We start from the raw sequence: 20,364 nt of genomic DNA on the forward strand, positions 1-20,364 counted from the left end.
GATTTTTTTTCTGTGTGGTGGTGCTGCCACCTTTTTTATTATTAAACAAAGCAACAACAACAACAACAACAACAAATATTCTTAGCAGAGTTCAACGAAATGTGTCAGATAGTTAAAGAAATGTAACACAATTTTGCACTTTTTAAAAACCACCACTTGCAACAAGATGGGTTTTTAATCCCTGAGGCAAGAATCAAGAGGTGGCAGTTGGTCCCTGTTAACTGACATTCTTAACAGAACATATCAGAACAGACACTGAAGGGAGGGGTGTTTTTCTTACACATATGACCCCTCTCATGAGTTATTTCAAGAAGGGGTGTGTGGGAATCTTTCTTACCTTAAGGCAAACGAGTTAGACCTGAGCAACATTAAGGCAAAAAATATATAAAAATATTAAAACACAGAATAAAAGCATTTAATCATTGTGTCCAGGAGAAAACAAAAGTTTTTGCCCAGCAACAAGTGAGACTCCTTAGGGAAGGTATTCCACAGATAGGGAGCTACTGCAGAAAATTAGTTATGTAGTGTGTGTGTATAAGAGATAAGGAATGGATGAAAATAAGAAGGAATGGCCTTGCCTACTTTTGACTTTGGTTCTGCTCACTTCTGGTTTGGAATCATTGCCAAGACTGGAAAAAACAACAACAACCCACATTCACCTGATTCTATAAACATCTTTACACAGCAGTTTTTAACATTCATATTAGAGAGTTTTTTGGTCCCCACGTATTAATGACCTGCCCCTAATCCTTAAAGTCACAACTTGAGACCAGCACTGGCAAGTTCAAACCACAAGATGGCAACTGTTCTTTGAAGCAATGGACAAAAAAGGTAAACATCTTTCTATCACTAGCTTGGAGTAATGTTCCCTCTGCAAGAAAGTGATAAGGCCTGAACGTGCTTACTTGGAAAGGAAATAGCACTGCGATAAGGAATGTGAAAAGTCAAACGGAGGTGAAGGGAATAAATAAGACCCTCTTGCATTCAGCTAGATAGATCCGGCAAGCATGTTTGGATCCTTGGCCAAGCGTCCACACAGCCTCAAATCGCTGCGTGTCCTGCTCACAGTTTATTCCTCAGACAAGATGGAGGGCAGCTTCTCAGCTGGTGATTGGCTTAGGAACTGTGCCTTTCAGGCCTCAGTTCATCCATACAACAAGCTTCAGGTGCTTTGGACTACAACTCCCATAATCCCATGTCACCGGTCGTGCTGGCAGAGGCTGCTGGGAGTCCAACAGCCCCTGGCTGATAAGGCAATGGTAGTCTAAGGCCATCTTGTGAGTTTATGGCATAGGAGAGGTTCAAACGCAGTGACAAGACAGTTGCCGCTATTCTTGATAAATCTCTCTTATAGGCAGATAACAAAATGGAGCATTATATCTGGAACTAGCTGCAGAAAGAGTGGTTCTACCAGTGAGACTCTAAAGAGCCAGTAGTGCTCGCTTTAAACAAATGAGGATCACAAGTTTTGTTTCCTCTTGGCGCAAGCATCCGCCAGGCTGCAGACAAAGTTCTTCACCACAGCGCACTTGGTGCTGCTGACCCCAAGGTCATTTATGTAAGCGCAAAAGCCTTCGCCTCGCACTGTAAATCTGAAATAGACAACAAGAAGAAGAAGCAGGTATTGTTCTCTGCATTAAAGCAACATCTGCAGGGTTGGAGTTAAACATGACAGCAAATATCTGTTAATTTATTCAACTTACTAGTTGCTTATCAAAGGTCTCCAAGTGACACTAAAGAAAAATATATACACGTACATTATACCACAGCAGGGTAGGAGGATCATATAATATGTCGATATTTCACATAACTTACAACTTATGGGGAGGAAACAAGACACTGGCTGCATAAACACTGGGTAAAACCTCAGCGCCTAGGACTTGCCGATCGCATGGTCGGCGGTTCGAATCCCCGCGGCGGGGTGCGCTCCTGTTGCTCGGTCCCAGCGCCTGCCAACCTAGCAGTTCAAAAGCACCCCCGGGTGCAAGTAGATAAATAGGGACCGCTTACTAGCGGGAAGGTAAACGGCGTTTCCGTGTGCTGTGCTGGTGCTGGCTCGCCAGAGCAGCTTCGTCACGCTGGCCACGTGACCCGGAAGTGTTTGCGGACAGCGCTGGCTCCCGGCCTATAGAGTGAGATAAGCGCACAACCCTAGAGTCTGTCAAGACTGGCCCATACGGGCAGGGGTACCTTTACCTTTACCTTTTTACAACTTATGGGGAGGAAACAAGACACTGGCTGCATAAACAGCAGCAGGAAATATTAGCAAAACTCTATCCAATAACCAAAGCAATACTCTCACCTACTAATTATCATTTAAACAAAACCTCATCCCCGCTCCCATGTCCACATATTCCCTATTCCTGCATGGTATTTCAGAATAAAAAGGTGTCTGCAGCTACAGCTCCACACAGTGAATTGTGGGTACTGTATATAAGCTCTGGAAACTAAGGCAAAAGACAACTTTTACAATCCAAACCCAAAGCAGGCACGTATTCACAGGCAAAGAGGGGGTGGAAATCACTCACTGGTTTCCAAACTCTGTCCCATTGGGCCATTTCCAGGGCTGACCTGCTTCTCTTGAAAGACCAATCCAATAATGAGAGGGACGAGTAAAATTCCACAAAAAATCCTAGGAGGAAAGGAATGGCAAGCAGTGGTTTATATACCTCTACCACCTTCTAGGACTCAATACTTAAATCTCATCTTTATCAGCATCATCATATCTGGTATACCGCAAAAAGGGGACCTTCCGTTCCGTAGCAGCTTGTCTGGTGGGACAGAACTACAATGTCCACTTCCCAGCATGTGTGTCCTTGCCATTTATCGAGAGGGTAGGGTGCAAGGGCAGCAGTGGGGGTGCGAGACTGGCTCTCTTGGGGCAGCTACACATTGCTCTCCCCACCACCATGCCCCTCCCTCCCTCCTGTTCCTGACATCATCTCTTACTGCCATTCACCACTCCTTGCTCCCTTTCCACCTCTCCTTCTGCTGTCTTCCCCACTGCCGCAGGGATAAGATTGCAAATTCCTTGGGGCACTTTGCTTATGTCGCTCTGCGAAGTGTCATGAACCCTGTTGTAAATTTAGTATTTTTTAAAATTATTATTATTATTATTATTATTATTATTAAACCCGGAATGGGAACGCAGGTGGCGCTGGGAACGCAGGTGGCGCTGTGGGTTAAACCACAGAGCCTAGGACTTGTCGATCAGAAGGTTGGCGATCGAATCCCCACGATGGGGTGAGCTCCCATTGCTGGGTCCCTGCTCCTGCCAACCTAGCAGTTCGAAAGCACGTCAAAGTGCAAACAGATAAATAGGTATCGGCGTTTCCGTGCGCTGCTCTGGTTCGCCAGAAGCGGCTTAGTCATGCTGGCCACATGACCCAGAAGCTGTATGCCGGCTCCCTCGGCCAATAAAGCGAGATGAGCGCCGCAACCCCAGAGTTGGTCACGACTGGAACTAATGGTCAGGGGTCCCTTTACCTTTACCTTTAAAGCCGGAATATAAGTTACAGGTGGAGCTGTACTTGTTTGCTTCTGGCGATGAGCCCACAAGTGAGGATACAAACTTGTTCCTTACCAGATCAGGCTTGGTATCAATCACAGCCAAAGAGGCACCAAGGAAGGAACATCTAGATTCACTGTCGCTCCAGTTCCTTTTGTCTTCCGATGTATAATAGCATTTCCCTAGGTACCCAACCCATCGATCTGGGCAAGCAGCATCGACAGCGGGAGGACACAGCGGACAGGGCTGTGGCTTTTTAACTGGAAATGAAACAATTTGCCCAAATGTAAGTGCTCACAATGATTCTGTAACACTGAGGACAGATACTGGGAAACATTTGGGAATTGTAGTATGGGTAGCAGTGAACTATAATTCCCAGGGTTCTTTTGGAAAAGCCATGATCTTTTCTTTCTTTTATTTAAACAACTACTGCTATGTATGTTTATTGGGCAGGTAGATTTCGTGCCCGTACTAAAAGATTATATATTTGTACTGCTGTGGTTCACATTGCTTAGTGCAAATACAAATTTACGAGTGGAAAAATAGGATAAAAATATCACAGGAAGCTGCCTGGCACCAAGTCAGACTATCTAGCTCAATATTCTCAGTTAAGATTTAATCTTTCAAGTGTGTAGCATGTCTTGCTGTTAACAGTTCTCAAGATGGCTCTGGGAAAGGCAGCCAGTCTCGCAGCTTAGCAGACCCCTCATTTATAACTTTCATTTTAACTGATTTTTAATCAGTTTGTTTTAAACTAATTTTTGCTATGTTGTGGAGAGCAGAGCTCGAGAAAATGCAGAGTTCATCTGTTGCCTGTTTTAATGAATTTTATGGAGCAGGATGTTTCAGTGTTTTGGAGACAGCATATAAATCTCAAAGAACATCAAATCAGATATAATTAGGGAGCCATTTTCCTCTCCTTTACTTCCTCAACTTTGCAAGAGAGGGGTTAGTGTTTTTCATCAAAATTTCCAGACAGTAATAGGGCCCTTTATAGGTCCAGCTGTCCTTTATCAACAACAAATTGTCGCTGTTTTGGTTTTTTTGTGTGTGTGTTGAATATATGCTGTATGGTAATTTATGGACCTCATAGGTCCATACACAACACAAAACACTGTTGCTGTATGTAGGTTTTACTTTATTTGTTTTTTATCTTATATTTTGGAAATGTACATCCAGTTTTTTCCCCCTTTAAGTTTTTTGGGGGGCCCCAAGAGAGTAGGGCCCTAAGCTATAGCTTGTTTAACTTACACATAAATCTGGCACTGGCCCTGTTAGAAGAGTTTTTTAAATAAATAAATAACTGCACATAAGGGCTGGGAAATCCATTCTCACGATGGTGCTTACTGAAGTGCAGAAGGGCCCACCTCAATTCTACTGCAGCCTGAGAATGTACTCTGAAGCAGAAATCTATACAGTGGTACCTCTGGTTACAAACTTAATTCCTTCCAGAGGTCCATTCTTAACCTGAAAACGTTCTTAACCTGAGGTACCCCTTTAGCTAATGGGGCCTCCCGCTGCCACCACCGCACGATTTCTGTTCTCATCCTGAGGTAAAGTTCTTAACCAGAGGTACTACTTCTGGGTTAGCAGAGCCTGTAACCTGAAGTTTGTAACCCGAGGTACCGCTGTATTGGACTATTATGAGGCAGCAAATGCAGTTCGGTGAGGGAAGGAATCTACAAGTCAAAGGCAGAAAGAAGCAATAAATCATAAATAATTATGTCAGGGTTAAAGCACAAAGTTTTCTCTACTCACCAGCCAATGCGATTATAGTAATGACCAAAGCTGTGATGACGGCAACAACTGCTAATGTATATTTTTTGTCTTTAATGCACTTTGGGATGAAAACTGAAAAACAGAAGGGAAAGGGTCTGAGGCAGTGTTTCTCAACCTTGGGTCCCCAGATGTTGTTGGACTACAACTCCCATCATCCCTGAGCTCTGGCCTTGCTGGCTAGGGATGATGGGAGTTGTAGTTCAACAACATTTGGGGACCCAAGTGAATGATGGTCACGAAAGCAAACAAATCAGTCTGTTTGTTGCTACAGTTCTGTGAGAATTTGACATTCAAGACAAGGCACTGCAAATTCATTCCAAACCACGACTTTAGGGTATGCCTGCCTTAGCTGCCTGCTTTCCATGAGATGTATTCTAAGGCAGCCATTCCAAAACATCATGTGCTATGGTGGTTGTTGGACTTCAAATTCCATCAGACCACATGGCCAAAGGTCAGGGATGATGGGATTTGTAGTCCAAGAACATTACTGTCCTAGAACATTGGACTACAAATGAGACTGCTTAAAAAAAAAGAGTAAAGTATAAGTACTTTATGGATGCACTGAGATACAACAAAATCCCCTAACGTTGGGCAACCCAGAGGGAGTATCTTTTATGTAACCCTACTTGGGAACTTAAAGGAAAATTTCCATCTTTCCTCTCTAACTTCTGGGGTGCTCCCCCTGCTGGATTGTAGAACTATAAGTCTCTGAGAACTGCTGGTTGTTTTGGAATTTATTTCTTTTTTTTGTGTCTGGATGTTTACTTTTTGGATTGCCTTTCCCATGGGATTTATAATTTGACCTTGAAACATAGACAGCTGTGGAATGAGTGGTGCAGGAAAAACAAGGGCCGGCAAAAAAGCAAAACAAGCTGAACTATTGCAATTAACTTTGCCTGTGCAGCATCGTAGGTCATCAGTCCCAATTGTGACGGGTCTGCAAGAAGGACAATCTAAACAGCCAGTTTTGGAAGATATGGCTGCAGGAGGGCTAGACCCTATCTCTAAAGAAATATTGGACCAACTGGCAGCTTTAAATAAAAAAGCTGATGAACAAGCGGCTAAATTTGATCAGGTGACAGCTACAATTAATAAATTGACAGACCAAGTTGCTCAAAACACACAGGCGATAGGAAATATTGAAAAGACTTCAACAGAGAGTCGAAAATTAGCCGAGGAAGCAAGTGCAAAAGCAGACCTAAATACAAAAAGGATAGAGGAACTAAGAGGAGAAGTAAGACCACTGAGTAGACAAGTTACTGAACAGCAGGCCTACCTGTCTATGGCGGAGCTGAAAAGCAAAGAAAGCAATCTTAGGCTTAGAAATATCCCAGAATCAGAAAAGGAAGATCTGATCAGCTTTTTGACTGCAGAAATATCCAAGTTCTGGGGTTTGGCAGAAGAGAAGGACTTTAAAATTGTCACCGCCTTTAGACTGGGAAGAGTGGCCAAAAAGGATAAACCAAGAGATTGCTTGGTCATATTGAGATCTAAGCAAGAAAAAGATAATATACTCGGCCTACATTTCAAAAATTCATTGGTGATACAGGGAAAGACAGCAGAAATCTTCAGAGACATACCAAAACAGCTGTTGGACTTAAGAACTACATATAAAGATCTGGCAAGATTACTCAGAAACAACACAATTCCTTACAGGTGGGAATTCCCCCAAGGCCTATCTTTCAACTGGAAAGAGAAGAAGGTAAGAATCAGAACAGCGGAGGAGCAAGAAAAGTTCCTGAACGATCACGGGGAGGACCTTCGGAAAGGAACAGCAGGTACCTGGCCACCCCCCTTGCTTGGTCAAAAAGATCCACCTCCAGGAATAGACGACAAGGGAGACAACCCTATTGGCTGACAAACTGATCCAGGATGTCTCTGCAGCTCTTCAGTTGGAACATTCATGGTGCAAATTCCCCTGAAAAAAGGAAAAGGATTTTTCATATATTGAGGAAAGAACAACTAGACGTCATTTGTCTTCAAGAAACTCATGTGACCAGGCTCCACAGAAGAGTATTAATTAACAAGAGACTAGGCCAAGAATTTATTTCATCAGACAAAGTCAAGAAAAGAGGAGTAGTGATATATGCTAAGGAGAGCCTAGCACCAAAATTTGTGTTTAAAGATGAACAAGGAAGAATTCTGGCGATTGAAATACAAACACAAGGAGAAAAATTCCTGATAGTAGGAATCTACGCACCGAATGAGGGGAAATCAGAATTTTACAAGAAGCTGCATGAGACAATGCTGGACCATGTTGACTATAATAACATCATTCTGATGGGAGATATGAATGGGGTTGTCTCCACACATATGGACAAGTCACAAAACCAAAACTTGACCAAAGATGGCAGACTACCAAAGACTTTTTTTGAACTTACAGACAATATGGACTTGATTGACATTTGGAGGGTAAAGAACCCTCTAGGTAAAGAGGGAACATTCTTTTCTGAGGCCCACCTATCTTGGACACGAATCGACCAAATCTGGATATCTAGAGGACTGGCACCTAAGACCAAAAAAATTGAAATCTGCCCCAAAACTTGCTCCGACCATAATGCCTTGAAAATGGATTTGAGACTCACACCAGCTGGATCCTTCAGATGGAGAATGAATGACTCTTTGTTTAGAGATCAGGAGATTGTAAAGAAGGCCCAAAAAACGATGAAAGACTTTTTTGAAATAAATTTGAACACTTCGGTGGAAAAGAAAACAATCTGGGACGCAAGTAAAGCTGTTATGAGAGGTTTTCTGATACAACAGAACACTATTAGGAAAAAACTCTGGAATGGTAAAAAGGACAAGATTTTGGAAAAGATAAAGGACGGAGAGAGAAGGTTGAGACTTAACCCAAAATCAAAAGAAGTTTTAAGAGAAATAAAATTCCATCAAGCACAATATGCGAAACTGATAAATCAAGAAGTTGAATGGAAAATTAAACAGATGAGACAAAGATCATTTGAATCGGCAAATAAATGTGGGAAGCTGCTTTCATGGCAGCTGAAAAGGAGACAAAAATTGAACTTTGTTACCAATCTAGAGGTTGAAGGAGAATGTATTCAGAAACCAGAGGAAATTAGAAAGTGTTTCCAGAAATATTTTAAAAAATTGTATACCCAAGGACCCCAAGTGGAGACTGAGATAAATAAATTTTTAAAAAGCTATGGCCTGGAAAAATTAACACAAGATAAACAAACAGCCCTGAACTATAAAATAACACAACAGGAAATTGAAAGTTCCATTCAGAACATGCAATTAGGCAAATCCCCGGGCCCAGATGGACTTACCTCCAAGTATTATAAGACATTGAAGGAATATTTGATTCAACCACTGATGGAGGTATGCAACCAAATTATGGAGGGGAAGGGGGCACCAGAATCGTGGAAAGAGGCATTCATTACTTTGATACCAAAATTGGAATCCGAAAAGACTCAACTTAAGAACTATCGTCCTATCTCACTCCTAAATGTGGATTACAAGATTTTTGCTGATATTTTGGCAAATAGATTGAAAAAAGTTTTAAATGAAGTAATTCATAAAGACCAAGCAGGCTTCCTCCCCGGCAGACATTTGTCTGATAACACTAGGAACATTGTGGATGTCCTGGAACTACTACAGACAAACTTGAATACGAAAGCAGTTTTGATATTCATAGATGCGGAGAAGGCCTTTGACAACATATCTTGGAAATTTATGAAGAAAAATTTGGAAGGGATGGGAGTGGGAAGGGCGTTTCAAAATGGTATTGAAGCAATTTATTCAGAACAAAAAGCTAAATTGATAGTAAATAATGTGGTGACAGAGGAGTTTAAAATTGAAAAAGGAACACGACAGGGGTGCCCCCTATCACCCTTGCTATTTATTTCTGTCCTGGAGGTGTTGCTGAACTTGATTAGGAAGGACCAGCTGGTGGAAGGAATACAGGTCGGAGGAAAACAATATAAACTGAAGGCCTTTGCAGATGATTTGGTTTTGACATTACAGGAGCCAGAACCCAGTACAAAAAGAGCTTTAGAACTAATCTCTGAGTTTGGTCGGGTGGCGGGATTCAAGCTAAATAAACAAAAAACTAAGGTTTTGGTGAAAAACTTGACACCTTTAGAAATAGAGGGGTTTCAGAAGGAAACGGAGCTAAATGTGGTTAAAAAAGTGAAATACCTGGGGGTTAATTTGACTGGGAAAAATTTGAACTTGTTTAAAGATAATTATGAAAAATGTTGGTCTGAAATTAAAAAGGACTTAGAAATCTGGTCAAGATTGAAACTTTCCTTGTTGGGAAGAATTGCAGCAGTTAAGATGAATGTATTGCCAAGAATGCTGTTTTTGTTTCAGGCCCTGCAGATCGTGGACAGGGTGGAGTGTTTTGGAAAGTGGCAGAGGGACATTATGAAGTTTGTCTGGCAGGGCAAAAAGCCCCGAATAAAATTTAAAATATTAACAGATGCAAAGGAAAGAGGGGGATTTGCCCTGCCGGACTTAAGGTTGTATTATGAAGCTGCATCCCTCTGCTGGATGAAAGATTGGTTTTTGCTAGAAAACACTGATGTCCTAGATCTGGAAGGGTTCAACAATGCTTTTGGATGGCATGCATATCTGTGGTACGACAAGGTAAAGTCTCATAAGTTATTTAAAAACCATATTGTCAGGAAATCTTTGTTTATTGTCTGGACTAAATACAAGGACTTACTCGAAAACAAAACTCCGAGGTGGCTGTCACCAATAGAGGCTAAGGCCACAAAAATACTTAATATGGGGGGTGGCTGGGCAAAATACTGTGAAATAATAGAAAAAGTAGGGGACACTTGGAGGTTGCAGAGCTTTGAAATATTGAAAGGAAAGGTGCGAGACTGGTTTCATTATGCCCAAATTTTAGAGATTTTTAAAAAGGACAAAAAAATTGGTTTCCAGGAGGAAAAATCAAAATTAGAGTTAGAACTACTTGAACCTAAGACGAAAGTGCTTTCAAGAATGTATAACTTGTTGCTTAAATGGAATACTCAAGATGAGACAGTTAAATCAGCCATGATAAAATGGGCACAAGATATTGGACACAACATTATGTTTGAAGACTGGGAAAGGTTATGGACCACCGGTATGAAATTTACGGCATGTAGTGCCTTAAAAGAAAATATTATGAAAATGATGTACAGGTGGTACATGACCCCAGTCAAACTTGCAAAGATATATCATTTGTCTGATAATAAATGTTGGAAATGTAAGGAGGCTGAAGGAACATTCTTTCACCTCTGGTGGACATGCCCGAGGGTGAAGGCTTTTTGGGAAATGATTTATAACGAGTTGAAAAAGGTATTTAAGTATACCTTTCATAAGAAACCAGAAGCCTTCCTCCTGGGCATTGTGGGCCAGAGAGTGCTAAAGAAAGATAGAACTTTCTTTCTATATGCAACTACAGCAGCAAGAATCCTTATAGCCAAATACTGGAAAGCACAGGAGTTACCCACACTGGAAGAATGGCACACGCAACTGATGGACTACATGGAATTGGCTGAAATGACCGGCAGAATCCGAGACCAGGGAGAAGAAGCAGTGGAAGAGGACTGGAAAAAATTTAAGGACTATTTACAAAAACATTTTAAGTTATATGAATGTTGAGAATTTGCTAAGTTTTGAGAAAAACAAGCTTCAGTATTGAGATTCGGAAATGATTGAAACTAAGTTATGTTTGAGAAAAGTTTAACTTTTAGAGTAAATAATTAGATGAAAATACAAATACACATGAAACAAGGTTTTAATTTGCTGTTGATTTTTATTGTAAAGAAAGCAGGGATGGAGGATGTGGGGAAGTCCAGTTGATGTTGAAAAAGGATCTGAAAAAGTGAATCTTTTTCTTTTTTGTTTTTTTACTTTGTAAAAAAAAAAAAAAAAAAGCTCTTGTTGTGTTATTGACGATGTATTAATGTTGTACTTTGACCCTGGAAAACAAAGCAATAAAAAATATTAAAAAAAAAACAAAAAACAGAGGGAGTATCTTTTATGTATAAAGGGAGAAAACAAAGGTGTCAGGATCCACAGAAGCAGATAAATTCTGGAGAAAATATGGGAAAGAGCTAGCAGGAGAAAGGGCATTTGGACTGGAACAGAACAGGAAGAGGTAGACTCAACAGAGGTCAAAGTGAAAGAAAAATAAATAAAAACAAGATGGCATTAAAAATCTTAACTTGGAATGTAAATGGACTTAATAACAAAACAAAAATAAGTAAGATTGAGCATGTAGCGAAGAAGTTAAATTTGGATGTAATCTGCTTCCAAGTAACACATATTGCTAAGAAACATAGAAGGATTTTGATTAATAAAAGGCTGGGGGAGGATTCTGTAACCTCCGACATAAGAAGAAGAAGAAAAAAGGATTTATGTATTTAAAACCAGAGTTGGACCCAAAATAACTATCTACCAGCATTTCCTGCTTCCCTTGCAGCAGGTCTCTCAGGAGTCATCAGTTCACTGTTGACAGTGGCTCTATCTGTAAAGTAAGCATAAGTGGTCAAGAACCAGTGTTATCTTCTCATGTGTGGCACCACATATGAAATCCCCCTCACCTTTTGTAATTGAATTAGGACAAAACTCCAGGTGACAACTGGGATGGAAGCATTTCTAGAACGGGACCAAAATTCAGTATACTGTGGTAGGTTTGGGGCCAGTTCAGAAAATGACCTGGTGCCTAAGAACAGCAAAGACTCCCAGATTTTATGACTTGACTCGGGGATTTTACTACCTGTGTTGAGTGGGTCTCAGATGGTCATATTTTCTTGGGAAATGGCTCAATTAAGTTCTCAAAGCAATCTTGGGGAGTTTCTATACAATATACAGTCGTACCTTGGAAGTTGAATGGCATCCATTCCAGAAATCCATTTGACTACCAAAATATTTGGAAACCAAAGCACAGCTTCTGATTGGCTGCAGGAGCTCCCTGCAGCCAATCAGAAGCCGTGCCAGACATTCGGCTTCTGAAAATTGTTCAAAAACTTGAACACTCACTTCCAGTTTTCGATCATTCAGGAGCCAAAATGTACGAGTTCCAAGGCGTTCGGCAACCAAGGTATGACTGTAAATAAATTGTAACAGAGAGATACTGGGTTATCACATGTATCTGAAAGGAAGTATCTTTTTCACCACACCCAGAATTAATCCTCTCTCCAATAAAACATTCTGGGATAGAGTTTCATCCCTGGAGTCAGTGAGAGAGGTTTGCCCTCAAGATTTTGCCCTGCCACCTCTAGTTATCCACTGCGTGCAACAAACAAGATTATTATGCCTCACCTGTGGTATCTTCTGCCATCTTGGGATCCTTCCATGCTGAGTACAACAGCTCTCAACCTTCAGGGAAGACAAAGAGGTCCCTGTTACCAGCAATGTTAATCGATCAACTTGGGTTTTGATTTTTTTAACCAGACATCTTTGTTGTTGTTTAGTCGTTTAGTCGTGTCCGACTCTTCATGACCCCATGGACCAGAGCATGCCAGGCACTCCTGTCTTCCACTGCCTCCTGCAGTTTGGTCAACCTCATGCTGGTAGCTTCGAGAACACTGTCCAACCATCTCATCCTCTGTCGTCCCCTTCTCCTTGTGCCCTCCATCTTTCCCAACATCAGGGTCTTTTCCAGGGAGTCTTATCTTCTTATGAGGATACTTATAAGTATTGGAGCCTCAGATTCAGGATCTGTCCTTCCAGTGAGCACTCAGGGCTGATTTCCTTAAGAATGGATAGGTTTGATCTTCTTGCAGTCCATGGGACACTCAAGAGTCTCCTCCAGCACCATAATTCAAAAGCATCAATTCTTTGGCGATCAGACATCTTTATTGAAAGCTAAAAAGTACATAATTATATGTGCACTAAGCATGGGATGTGGGTGGCGCTGTGGTATAAACCACTGAGCCTAGGTCTTGCCGATTGGAAGGTCGGCAGTTCGAATCCCCATGATGGGGTGAGCTCCCATTGCTCTGTCCCAGCTCCTGCCAATCTAGCAGTTCGAAAGCATGTCAAAGTGCAAGTAGATCAATAGGTACCGCTCCGGGGGGGGGGGGTAAATGGCATTTCCGTGCGCTGCTCTGGTTTCACCAGAAGCGACTTAGTCATGCTGGCCACATGACCCGGAAAAACTGCCTGCAGACAAACGTCAGCTCCCTCGGCCAGTAAAGCGAGATGAGCGCCGCAACCCCAGAGTCATTCGCAACTGGACTTAACTGTCAGGGGTCCTTTATCTTTTTAAACATGGTGATACGTAAATAAAAGAGAGAAAAAGAAAAAGAGAAACAGAACCCGTGAAGAAGGGAAAGTAAAGGGGGGACCCAAAACTGTATATTTTACAAAGTTGGTATCGTACCAGATCTTAACCTATTACAGTATTTGTAAGAATGGATTCCAAATATCATGGAATTTGTCCATGGCAAATCTGCATTTATATGCAGAATGTTCACATGTTGTGAGTTTGTATAGGTCTTCAATCGTAGAAGGGAGCTGCATTTTTTTCCAATTCATCAGTATCAGTCTTTTTGCCGTGGTAAGGGCACGGAGAGTCCACTCGCATTGTCCTTTTGTAAGGTACCATGCGCTGAGCATATAATTCAAAAGGATATTTTGTTCTGTAAATGTAAGTTTTTTCCGTACAGTTCTGTTGATAGTTTCAGTTACCCTCTACCAAAATCTTTCAATATAGGACAATGAAAAAACATGCGTTTTAGAGAACCATTATCCCTATTGCATCTCCTTAGATAGCCCTTTTTTAAACAAACGTAATGGGGTTCAGTATATTCTAAATATTATTTTTTGTTTTATGAGCCTCAATTTAAGGTCCAGAGACACCCTTGTTGTAGCAGGGTGACTTTAGAGACTTAAGGTGAATGAAGTTATTTAACTTCATACAGGCAAATCCTGTATTTCGAACAACCTCCCTCATGTTTCCAGTGTTGCAACACAGCTTTTAAGGCCCACCAAGGTAGTTTTGGATGCTGCCATGAAGGTAATATTCAGCATCCTGGAACAACCCACCTGCCAGTTTTGGTTTCTCTTAGTTTCTCACTTTTCTTCTCTTCAGTTTTCCATGTCAGTTTGTGACTTTTTTAAAAAAAAAGTCTGCATGAAAAGTACCTGCATTTTATTGCTGATTTCTCCCAGTATATGACAAAATATGCCATTTTGCCTAACGTGCATTTTTGCTAAGCAATTTCCCCTAGTATAAAACATTATAAGCTATATTCATTAATATATGCATTTTTATGCACACTTTACTCTTTATATATACATTTTTGTATACATTACTTGGCTGGAGACCTGTGCTGCAAAATTCAAAAACGTGCACATTCTGGCAGTTCCCTCACTTGCGAGAAGCCGTTACAGGGAACCAGGCAGAGGGCCTTCTCGGTAGTGGCGCCCTCCCTGTGGAACGCCCTCCCACCAGATGTCAAAGAGAACTACCAGACTTTTAGAAGACATCCAAAGGCAGCCCTGTTTAGGGAAGCTTTTAATGTTTGATGTATCACAGTATTTTAATATTTTTTGGAAACCGCCCAGAGTGGCTGGGGATGCCCAGCCAGATGGGCGGGGTATAAATTATTATTATTATTATTATTATTATTATTATTATTAAAAGATGGCTTTTGCTTCAGTTTTTGCATGATCGCTTCAGAAAGTACAGATTTGTTAGGTTTACCTTTAAGCGTGAACGGAGTCAAGTTTCTCCCCCATCCCTGCATGCCACTGATAATGCCAAGGTTGCGAGTTCGATTCCCGTATGGGATGGCTCCATATTCCTGCATCGCAGGGGGTTGGACTAGATGACCCTCAGGATCCCTTCCAACTCTACATGCTTTAAAATGTCTTTGACATGTTCTTGCAAAGAGGACAGCTTCTGGACCAAGGCCTGCATTTCTGCAGGTAGAAAAGAGAAGGAAAAAGAGGAGGACAAAAAGAGAGAGGGAAAGGGGTGCTAGCCCCAACAGATGACCACTGGCAGAATGTGGCCACAGAGACAGATTTGAAAAGTTGCCGATCCTTACCTTTGACTGTAGAAGACTGTATGTTGCCTTTGGTCCTTGCACTCAGTTCTGCAGGATCTGACTGGCAGCAGCTCACTGAGGTATCACACAAAAGTCTTTCCCAGCACCGCCATAAGTCTTTTTAGCTGGAGATGGCATGGTTTGAACCAGGTTCATTGTGCCTATGAAAGCTACAACGAAAGAATGAAATGAAAACGGTCTTGAAAACACCAAAGAACAATCATCAATAGGAGTATAGCATCTAGATCAAGGGATGCTATACTCTTGCATCAATAGGAGTATAGCATCTAGATCAAGGGAAGTAATAGTGCCACTGCATTCTGCTCTGGTCAGACCTCACCTGGAGTACTGTGTCCAGTTCTGGGCACCACAGTTCAAGAAGGACACTGACAAACTGAACGTGTCCAGAGGAGGGCAACCAAAATGGTCAAAGGCCTGGAAACGATGCCTTATGAGGAACGGCTAAGGGAGCTGGGCATGTTTAGCCTGGAGAAGAGGAGGTTAAGGGGTGATATGATAGCCATGTTCAAATATATAAAAGGGTGTCACATAGAGGAGGGAGAAAGGTTGTTTTCTGCTGCTCCAGAGAAGCGGACACGGAGCAATGGATCCAAACTACAAGAAAGAAGATTCCACCTAAACATTAGGAAGAACTTCCTGACAGTAAGAGCTGTTCGACAGTGGAATTTGCTGCCAAGGAGTGTGGTGGAGTCTCCTTCTTTGGAGGTCTTTAAGTAGAGGCTTGACAACCATATGTCAGGAGTGCTCTGATGGTGTTTCCTGCTTGGCAGGGGGTTGGACTCGATGGCCCTTGTGGTCTCTTCCAACTCCATGATTCTATGATTCTATGAATTGAAAGCATCTAAAAACATTTAACATATATTTTCCACCCTCTTTGGAAATAGGTTGGAAAGGAATAAATCAAGCATTTTGTATGTCTAGAATCCAAAATGCTTGTGCAGAGGGGGAGGGGAGGGTTCAAAAACACTCCCTAAATCAGGCATAGGCAAACTCGGCCCTCCAGATGTTTTGGAACTACAATTCCAATCAACCCTGACCACTGGTCCTGTTAGCTAGGGATCATGGGAGTTGCCCCAAAACAACTGGAGGGCCAAGTTTGCCTATGCCTGCCCTATATGAAAAAGTTACTGGTGAGGGGGAGTTGAAAGGCCCTGAGATGTGGGCAGAAATCTTTGCATGTTTACAGGTTTTTATTGTTTTCTTAAGGCTCTCGGCCATTGTGCATGAAGAAATATCCTTTCTAGAATACTTTCCATTCCATTCCCTCCTTCACTTTACTTTCTGGCGCTGAAGTCATTATGTTTTATCAACAGTGCTTTTCTCTGTTGAGTATAAACAGTCTCCTTTTGTGTGGTCACAGAAAACAATATGTTGGCAATAATAAAACTGAAGTATCTCCTCCAAAGGCTTTTGTGGTGGCAGCAGCTGTTGAGTGTAGGCCTAGGAGTTGACTCCTAGGCCTGCATGTAATAAATGCATTCCAACTCCCTCCAGGCTGTCAGTATGTTGAAGGACGGGTTCAAGTTAGACTTGAGCACTTAAAAGTGAATTAAAGCCTTCTGTCAGGCTAGCAGAACAAATCCACTTTTTTAAAATGGACTTTTTGCAGTTAGGAAAGTGACAGTGAACTGAACTGAAACATATTCGGTGTGGGAAGACAATTAAACACTCCACAATCAAATCAGGAGAAAGGAACGAGGAATCCTTCTGCTGGTGTAACCACCCCATGAGCAAATCAGAACAAATAGTCAGTAAAGACCAGATGTAATCTAACTACCTCTTGAATTCTGTGGAAGCAGGTCAGCATGAATGTTCATTAAACAGGTTGTTCGGGGGAACCCTCAACGATTGATTCCTGAACTACAACCCTTGGTAAAGGTAAAGGTAAAGGGACCCCTGACCATTAGGTCCAGTTGTGACCGACTCTGGGGTTGCGGCGCTCATCTCGCTTTATTGGCCAAGGGAGTCGGCGTACAGCTTCCGGGTCATGTGGCCAGCACGACTAAGCCGCTTCTGGCGAACCAGAGCAGTGCATGGAAACGCCGTTTACCTTCCCGCTGGAGCGGTACCTATTTATCTACTTGCACTTTGATGTGCTTTTGAACTGCTAGGTTGGCAGGAGAGGGACCAAGCAACGGGAGCTCACCCTGTCGTGGGGATTCGAACCGCCGACCTTCTGATCGGCAAGCCCAAGGCTCTGTGGCTTAACCCACAGTGCCACCCGCGTCCCTTGCAACCCTTGGTAGTGTATGCTATATTTGCCCCTGTCCTTGCACAGAATCCAGGCTTAGGCCGTCAGATTTTATTCTCCTAAAGGGAATCTCTCGCCTTCATGGGTGTGGAGAAAATCCCACAGATGTGATTGCGCCCTCGATACTTTAAGATCAAAAGGCAAAGAGCTTTTCCAGAGTATGCGCTAGCAGTTTCTGGCAAAAGCAAATGTCCAGATCACATGGTATGCCTAAATGCAATTCTAAAAAAAAAAAAAAAATGAGCGGGGGCAGAGAGCAGCTATTGCCAGTTGCCACCAGTCTTGGGCTGCTGAGCAGCACCCAGTACCACCACCACACCACACCACCCCCGTCATCCAGGAAAGGGCAGGTGGCAGCTATTGCTCCTGCCTGCTATTGTTGCCAATTGCTGGCAGGACAGAGGCAATGGGACTCCCTGAGCTGGTAGGGACAGCTGCAGAACAGGTAAACACTGACCCTCTCTTCTTGCTCTCTCAGCAAGGTGAGGAGAGCCACCAGATCATCCCTGGAGGAAGCCTTAATCCCCACCCACCCCCACCCCACACATAGATTAGCAGCAGTGGGCCTTGTTTTTTGGGTGGTGGGGATTAAGACTTTTGGGTGGGGGCATTGTTTTGTTTTAATGTTTAGATACAGTTTTATACTGTACAGTGGTAACTCGGGTTACATACGCTTCAGGTTACATATGCTTCAGGTTACAGACTCCGCTAACCCAGAAATAGTACCTTGGGTTAAGAACTTTGCTTCAAGATGAGAACAGAAATCGCGTGGCGGCAGCACGGCAGCAGCGGGAGGTCCCATTAGCTAAAGTGGTGCTTCAGGTTAAGAACAGTTTCAGGGTAAGAACGGGCCTCCAGAAGGAATTAAGTACTTAATCCAAGGTACCACTGCATCACTGTTACTGGGGGCGGAGCACTGATACTGTATGGAATGTTAACGTTTAATGTCATTTTTCTCGTTTTATCCCCCCCCCCCCCCCGGTTTAATATACAGTATATATGTAGATGTTCTTCAGTGTGAGTTGCTTACAGAGCTTTTAGGGAACAAGAGGCTAATAAGGTGCCTAGGTAATAATCAATCATGGTCTCTGGGCACACCAGCTGGAATCAACACCCACGCAGGACTAGAGCTGCTATTTCTTGCAGGATGGATGGACCAGAATGCACCAAACTTCCCTCTGCCCTTTCCCCTTGTTCCCCCCTCTTATCAGCTGCTGTCCAGTGGCAGGATACAGAAGAAATGTTAACTTCTGGTGTGCACTCTCCCCTCACTGGTGCCTGCAATTGTATGGCACCTCTGGGTTGTCAGTAATTTGTGGAAGGCATTCAAGAGCTCATGGGGGGGGGGGGAGATAAGTTTGTGCAATTAAAAAGGAGCACTGAATTCAATTTAGAAAAGAAACCAGAAGACATATAAACACCCCACAACCACATGCTTGTTGAATGCTTGCTGTCACAAAGCCCGCCCACCAACAAATCAGAGCACACGGGTGAGCTTTGTGCCAGTAAAACAGGGTGAAAGCTCAAGAAATAGGTCGGCCGGAAGAGCAAGCAGATTCTACAGAATCTACAGGTTCTGGATTCCATCTGATCCCTTCCTTTCTCCCTTCCTGCGCAGCCCCCTCCATCTGACACACCCCTTTTCTTTGTCTCCAGCTCCCTGTACGCCAGGGCGCGCCTCAGACGTCTGCTGAATAGTGATATACGATCCCCCAAAGAAGGGATTCTGAGGCTAGTGATCTCAGGCGACAGGCACGACCGAGCGAGGAGGACTGGAGGGAAAGTGCCAGCAGCAGCTTACCCCGGAGGAATCTCTTTTGAGTACACCTCGCCTGGGCGCTGAAGGGTGAGAGGCAGGACCTTGTGATGAATCACCTAAGTTCAGTGGCTCTCCAGGGTTCCAGCTGCCATGTCTGATCCGTTAGCAGAAACACTGCGACACCAAAACCCCGTGAGAAGCGTCATTGGAAAAACACTTACCATGACGAAGCAGGAGGCAGATAATGATCGAGCCCACGTGACGCTTCTCCGGCGCCCGGAGCAAAACAGCAGGAAAACAAGCAGCAGATACGGCGATAGGAGGCAACTTCTCATGCTTATTTGCTACCATGAAAACTAGGCAAAGCATTTGGGAAGCTCCTATTCCACGCCTAGCTTTCCTCCAGTTTCCACGCCTACTTAAACAGCCTGCTTTTGTTCTGAGGAAAGGAGCTGAAACACGCAAAAGCTCATGTCTGCAAAAATGCCTTGTTAATCTTGACTCCCAGAAATGCTTCGAATTCTTTGGCTCTGTGGTCAGCGATTCCACTTTGTGGGAAGGCGTTGCTATTTCCTTTTTGCTATCCTCTTTGTCTAGTGAGATCGGGTGCATCCGTGGCTCAGAAATGAGTGGCACGCCAGCAGAAACCCGGTGCTTTTTTTTTCTTTTAAAAAAATGTTTAGGGGTACTGTCATTTCCCTACTCATATTGAAATACTGCCCCTCAATGAGGCCAAACTTAGATCCACAAAATGTTTAGGGGTATGCTTATCCCTGCGTCGTCCCCCCCCCCCCTGAAAAAAAGCACTGCAGGAACCCATCAGCTCATATGGCTACAAAGGAGTTTAGACAAACTTATATGGCTGTAATTGCTACTGGACCATTTTCTTGTTTTTATTTATTTATTTCGACTGTGTCCTACCAACATGGCTACCTACCTGAAGCTTACATGGCTGTGTTCAGTTTCCACTGCAGCCTCTGAATGCCCGTTTCTGGAAATCACAAGGCTTGCCAGAGGAATGGCCACTGTGAGA

General features: G+C 42.9%; 1 protein-coding gene across 6 annotated transcripts; it reads right to left on the bottom strand.

Moving 5' to 3' along the window:
* Positions 1-63: 63 nt before the first annotated feature.
* Positions 64-19,866, bottom strand: LOC114590952 (C-type lectin domain family 2 member D-like). Of its 6 annotated transcripts, XM_077925211.1 has the most exons (9): positions 19,374-19,845; positions 15,301-15,470; positions 14,955-15,172; positions 12,566-12,622; positions 11,700-11,768; positions 5,267-5,359; positions 3,584-3,768; positions 2,529-2,632; positions 64-1,592 (listed from the first exon to the last, which is right to left on the bottom strand). In XM_077925211.1, exons 4-9 carry the CDS (start codon positions 12,582-12,584, stop codon positions 1,460-1,462), a joined length of 603 nt encoding a protein of 200 aa, XP_077781337.1. In that variant the 5' UTR covers positions 12,585-12,622; positions 14,955-15,172; positions 15,301-15,470; positions 19,374-19,845; the 3' UTR covers positions 64-1,459. The 6 variants fall into 6 exon arrangements, with proteins under 6 accessions (XP_077781337.1, XP_077781336.1, XP_077781335.1 ...); XM_077925210.1 differs by lacking the exon at positions 14,955-15,172 and having other exon boundaries at positions 65-1,592; positions 19,553-19,844; XM_077925209.1 differs by lacking the exon at positions 14,955-15,172 and having other exon boundaries at positions 65-1,592; positions 19,374-19,844.
* Between the last annotated feature and the right edge of the window lie 498 nt (positions 19,867-20,364).

Source organism: Podarcis muralis, chromosome 2 (assembly GCF_964188315.1).
Source record: "Podarcis muralis chromosome 2, rPodMur119.hap1.1, whole genome shotgun sequence".
Lineage (NCBI taxonomy): Eukaryota > Metazoa > Chordata > Lepidosauria > Squamata > Lacertidae > Podarcis > Podarcis muralis.

Bases quoted from the DNA above. Each gene is read 5' to 3' on its own strand.
- LOC114590952 (XM_077925211.1), bottom strand. The intron at 3,769-5,266 runs GTGAGTAGAGAA...TTTCATTTCCAG, and splicing joins TACTATAATCGCATTGGCTG to TTAAAAAGCCACAGCCCTGT. The intron at 2,633-3,583 runs GTAAGGAACAAG...CTTTCCTCCTAG, and splicing joins TTGATACCAAGCCTGATCTG to GATTTTTTGTGGAATTTTAC.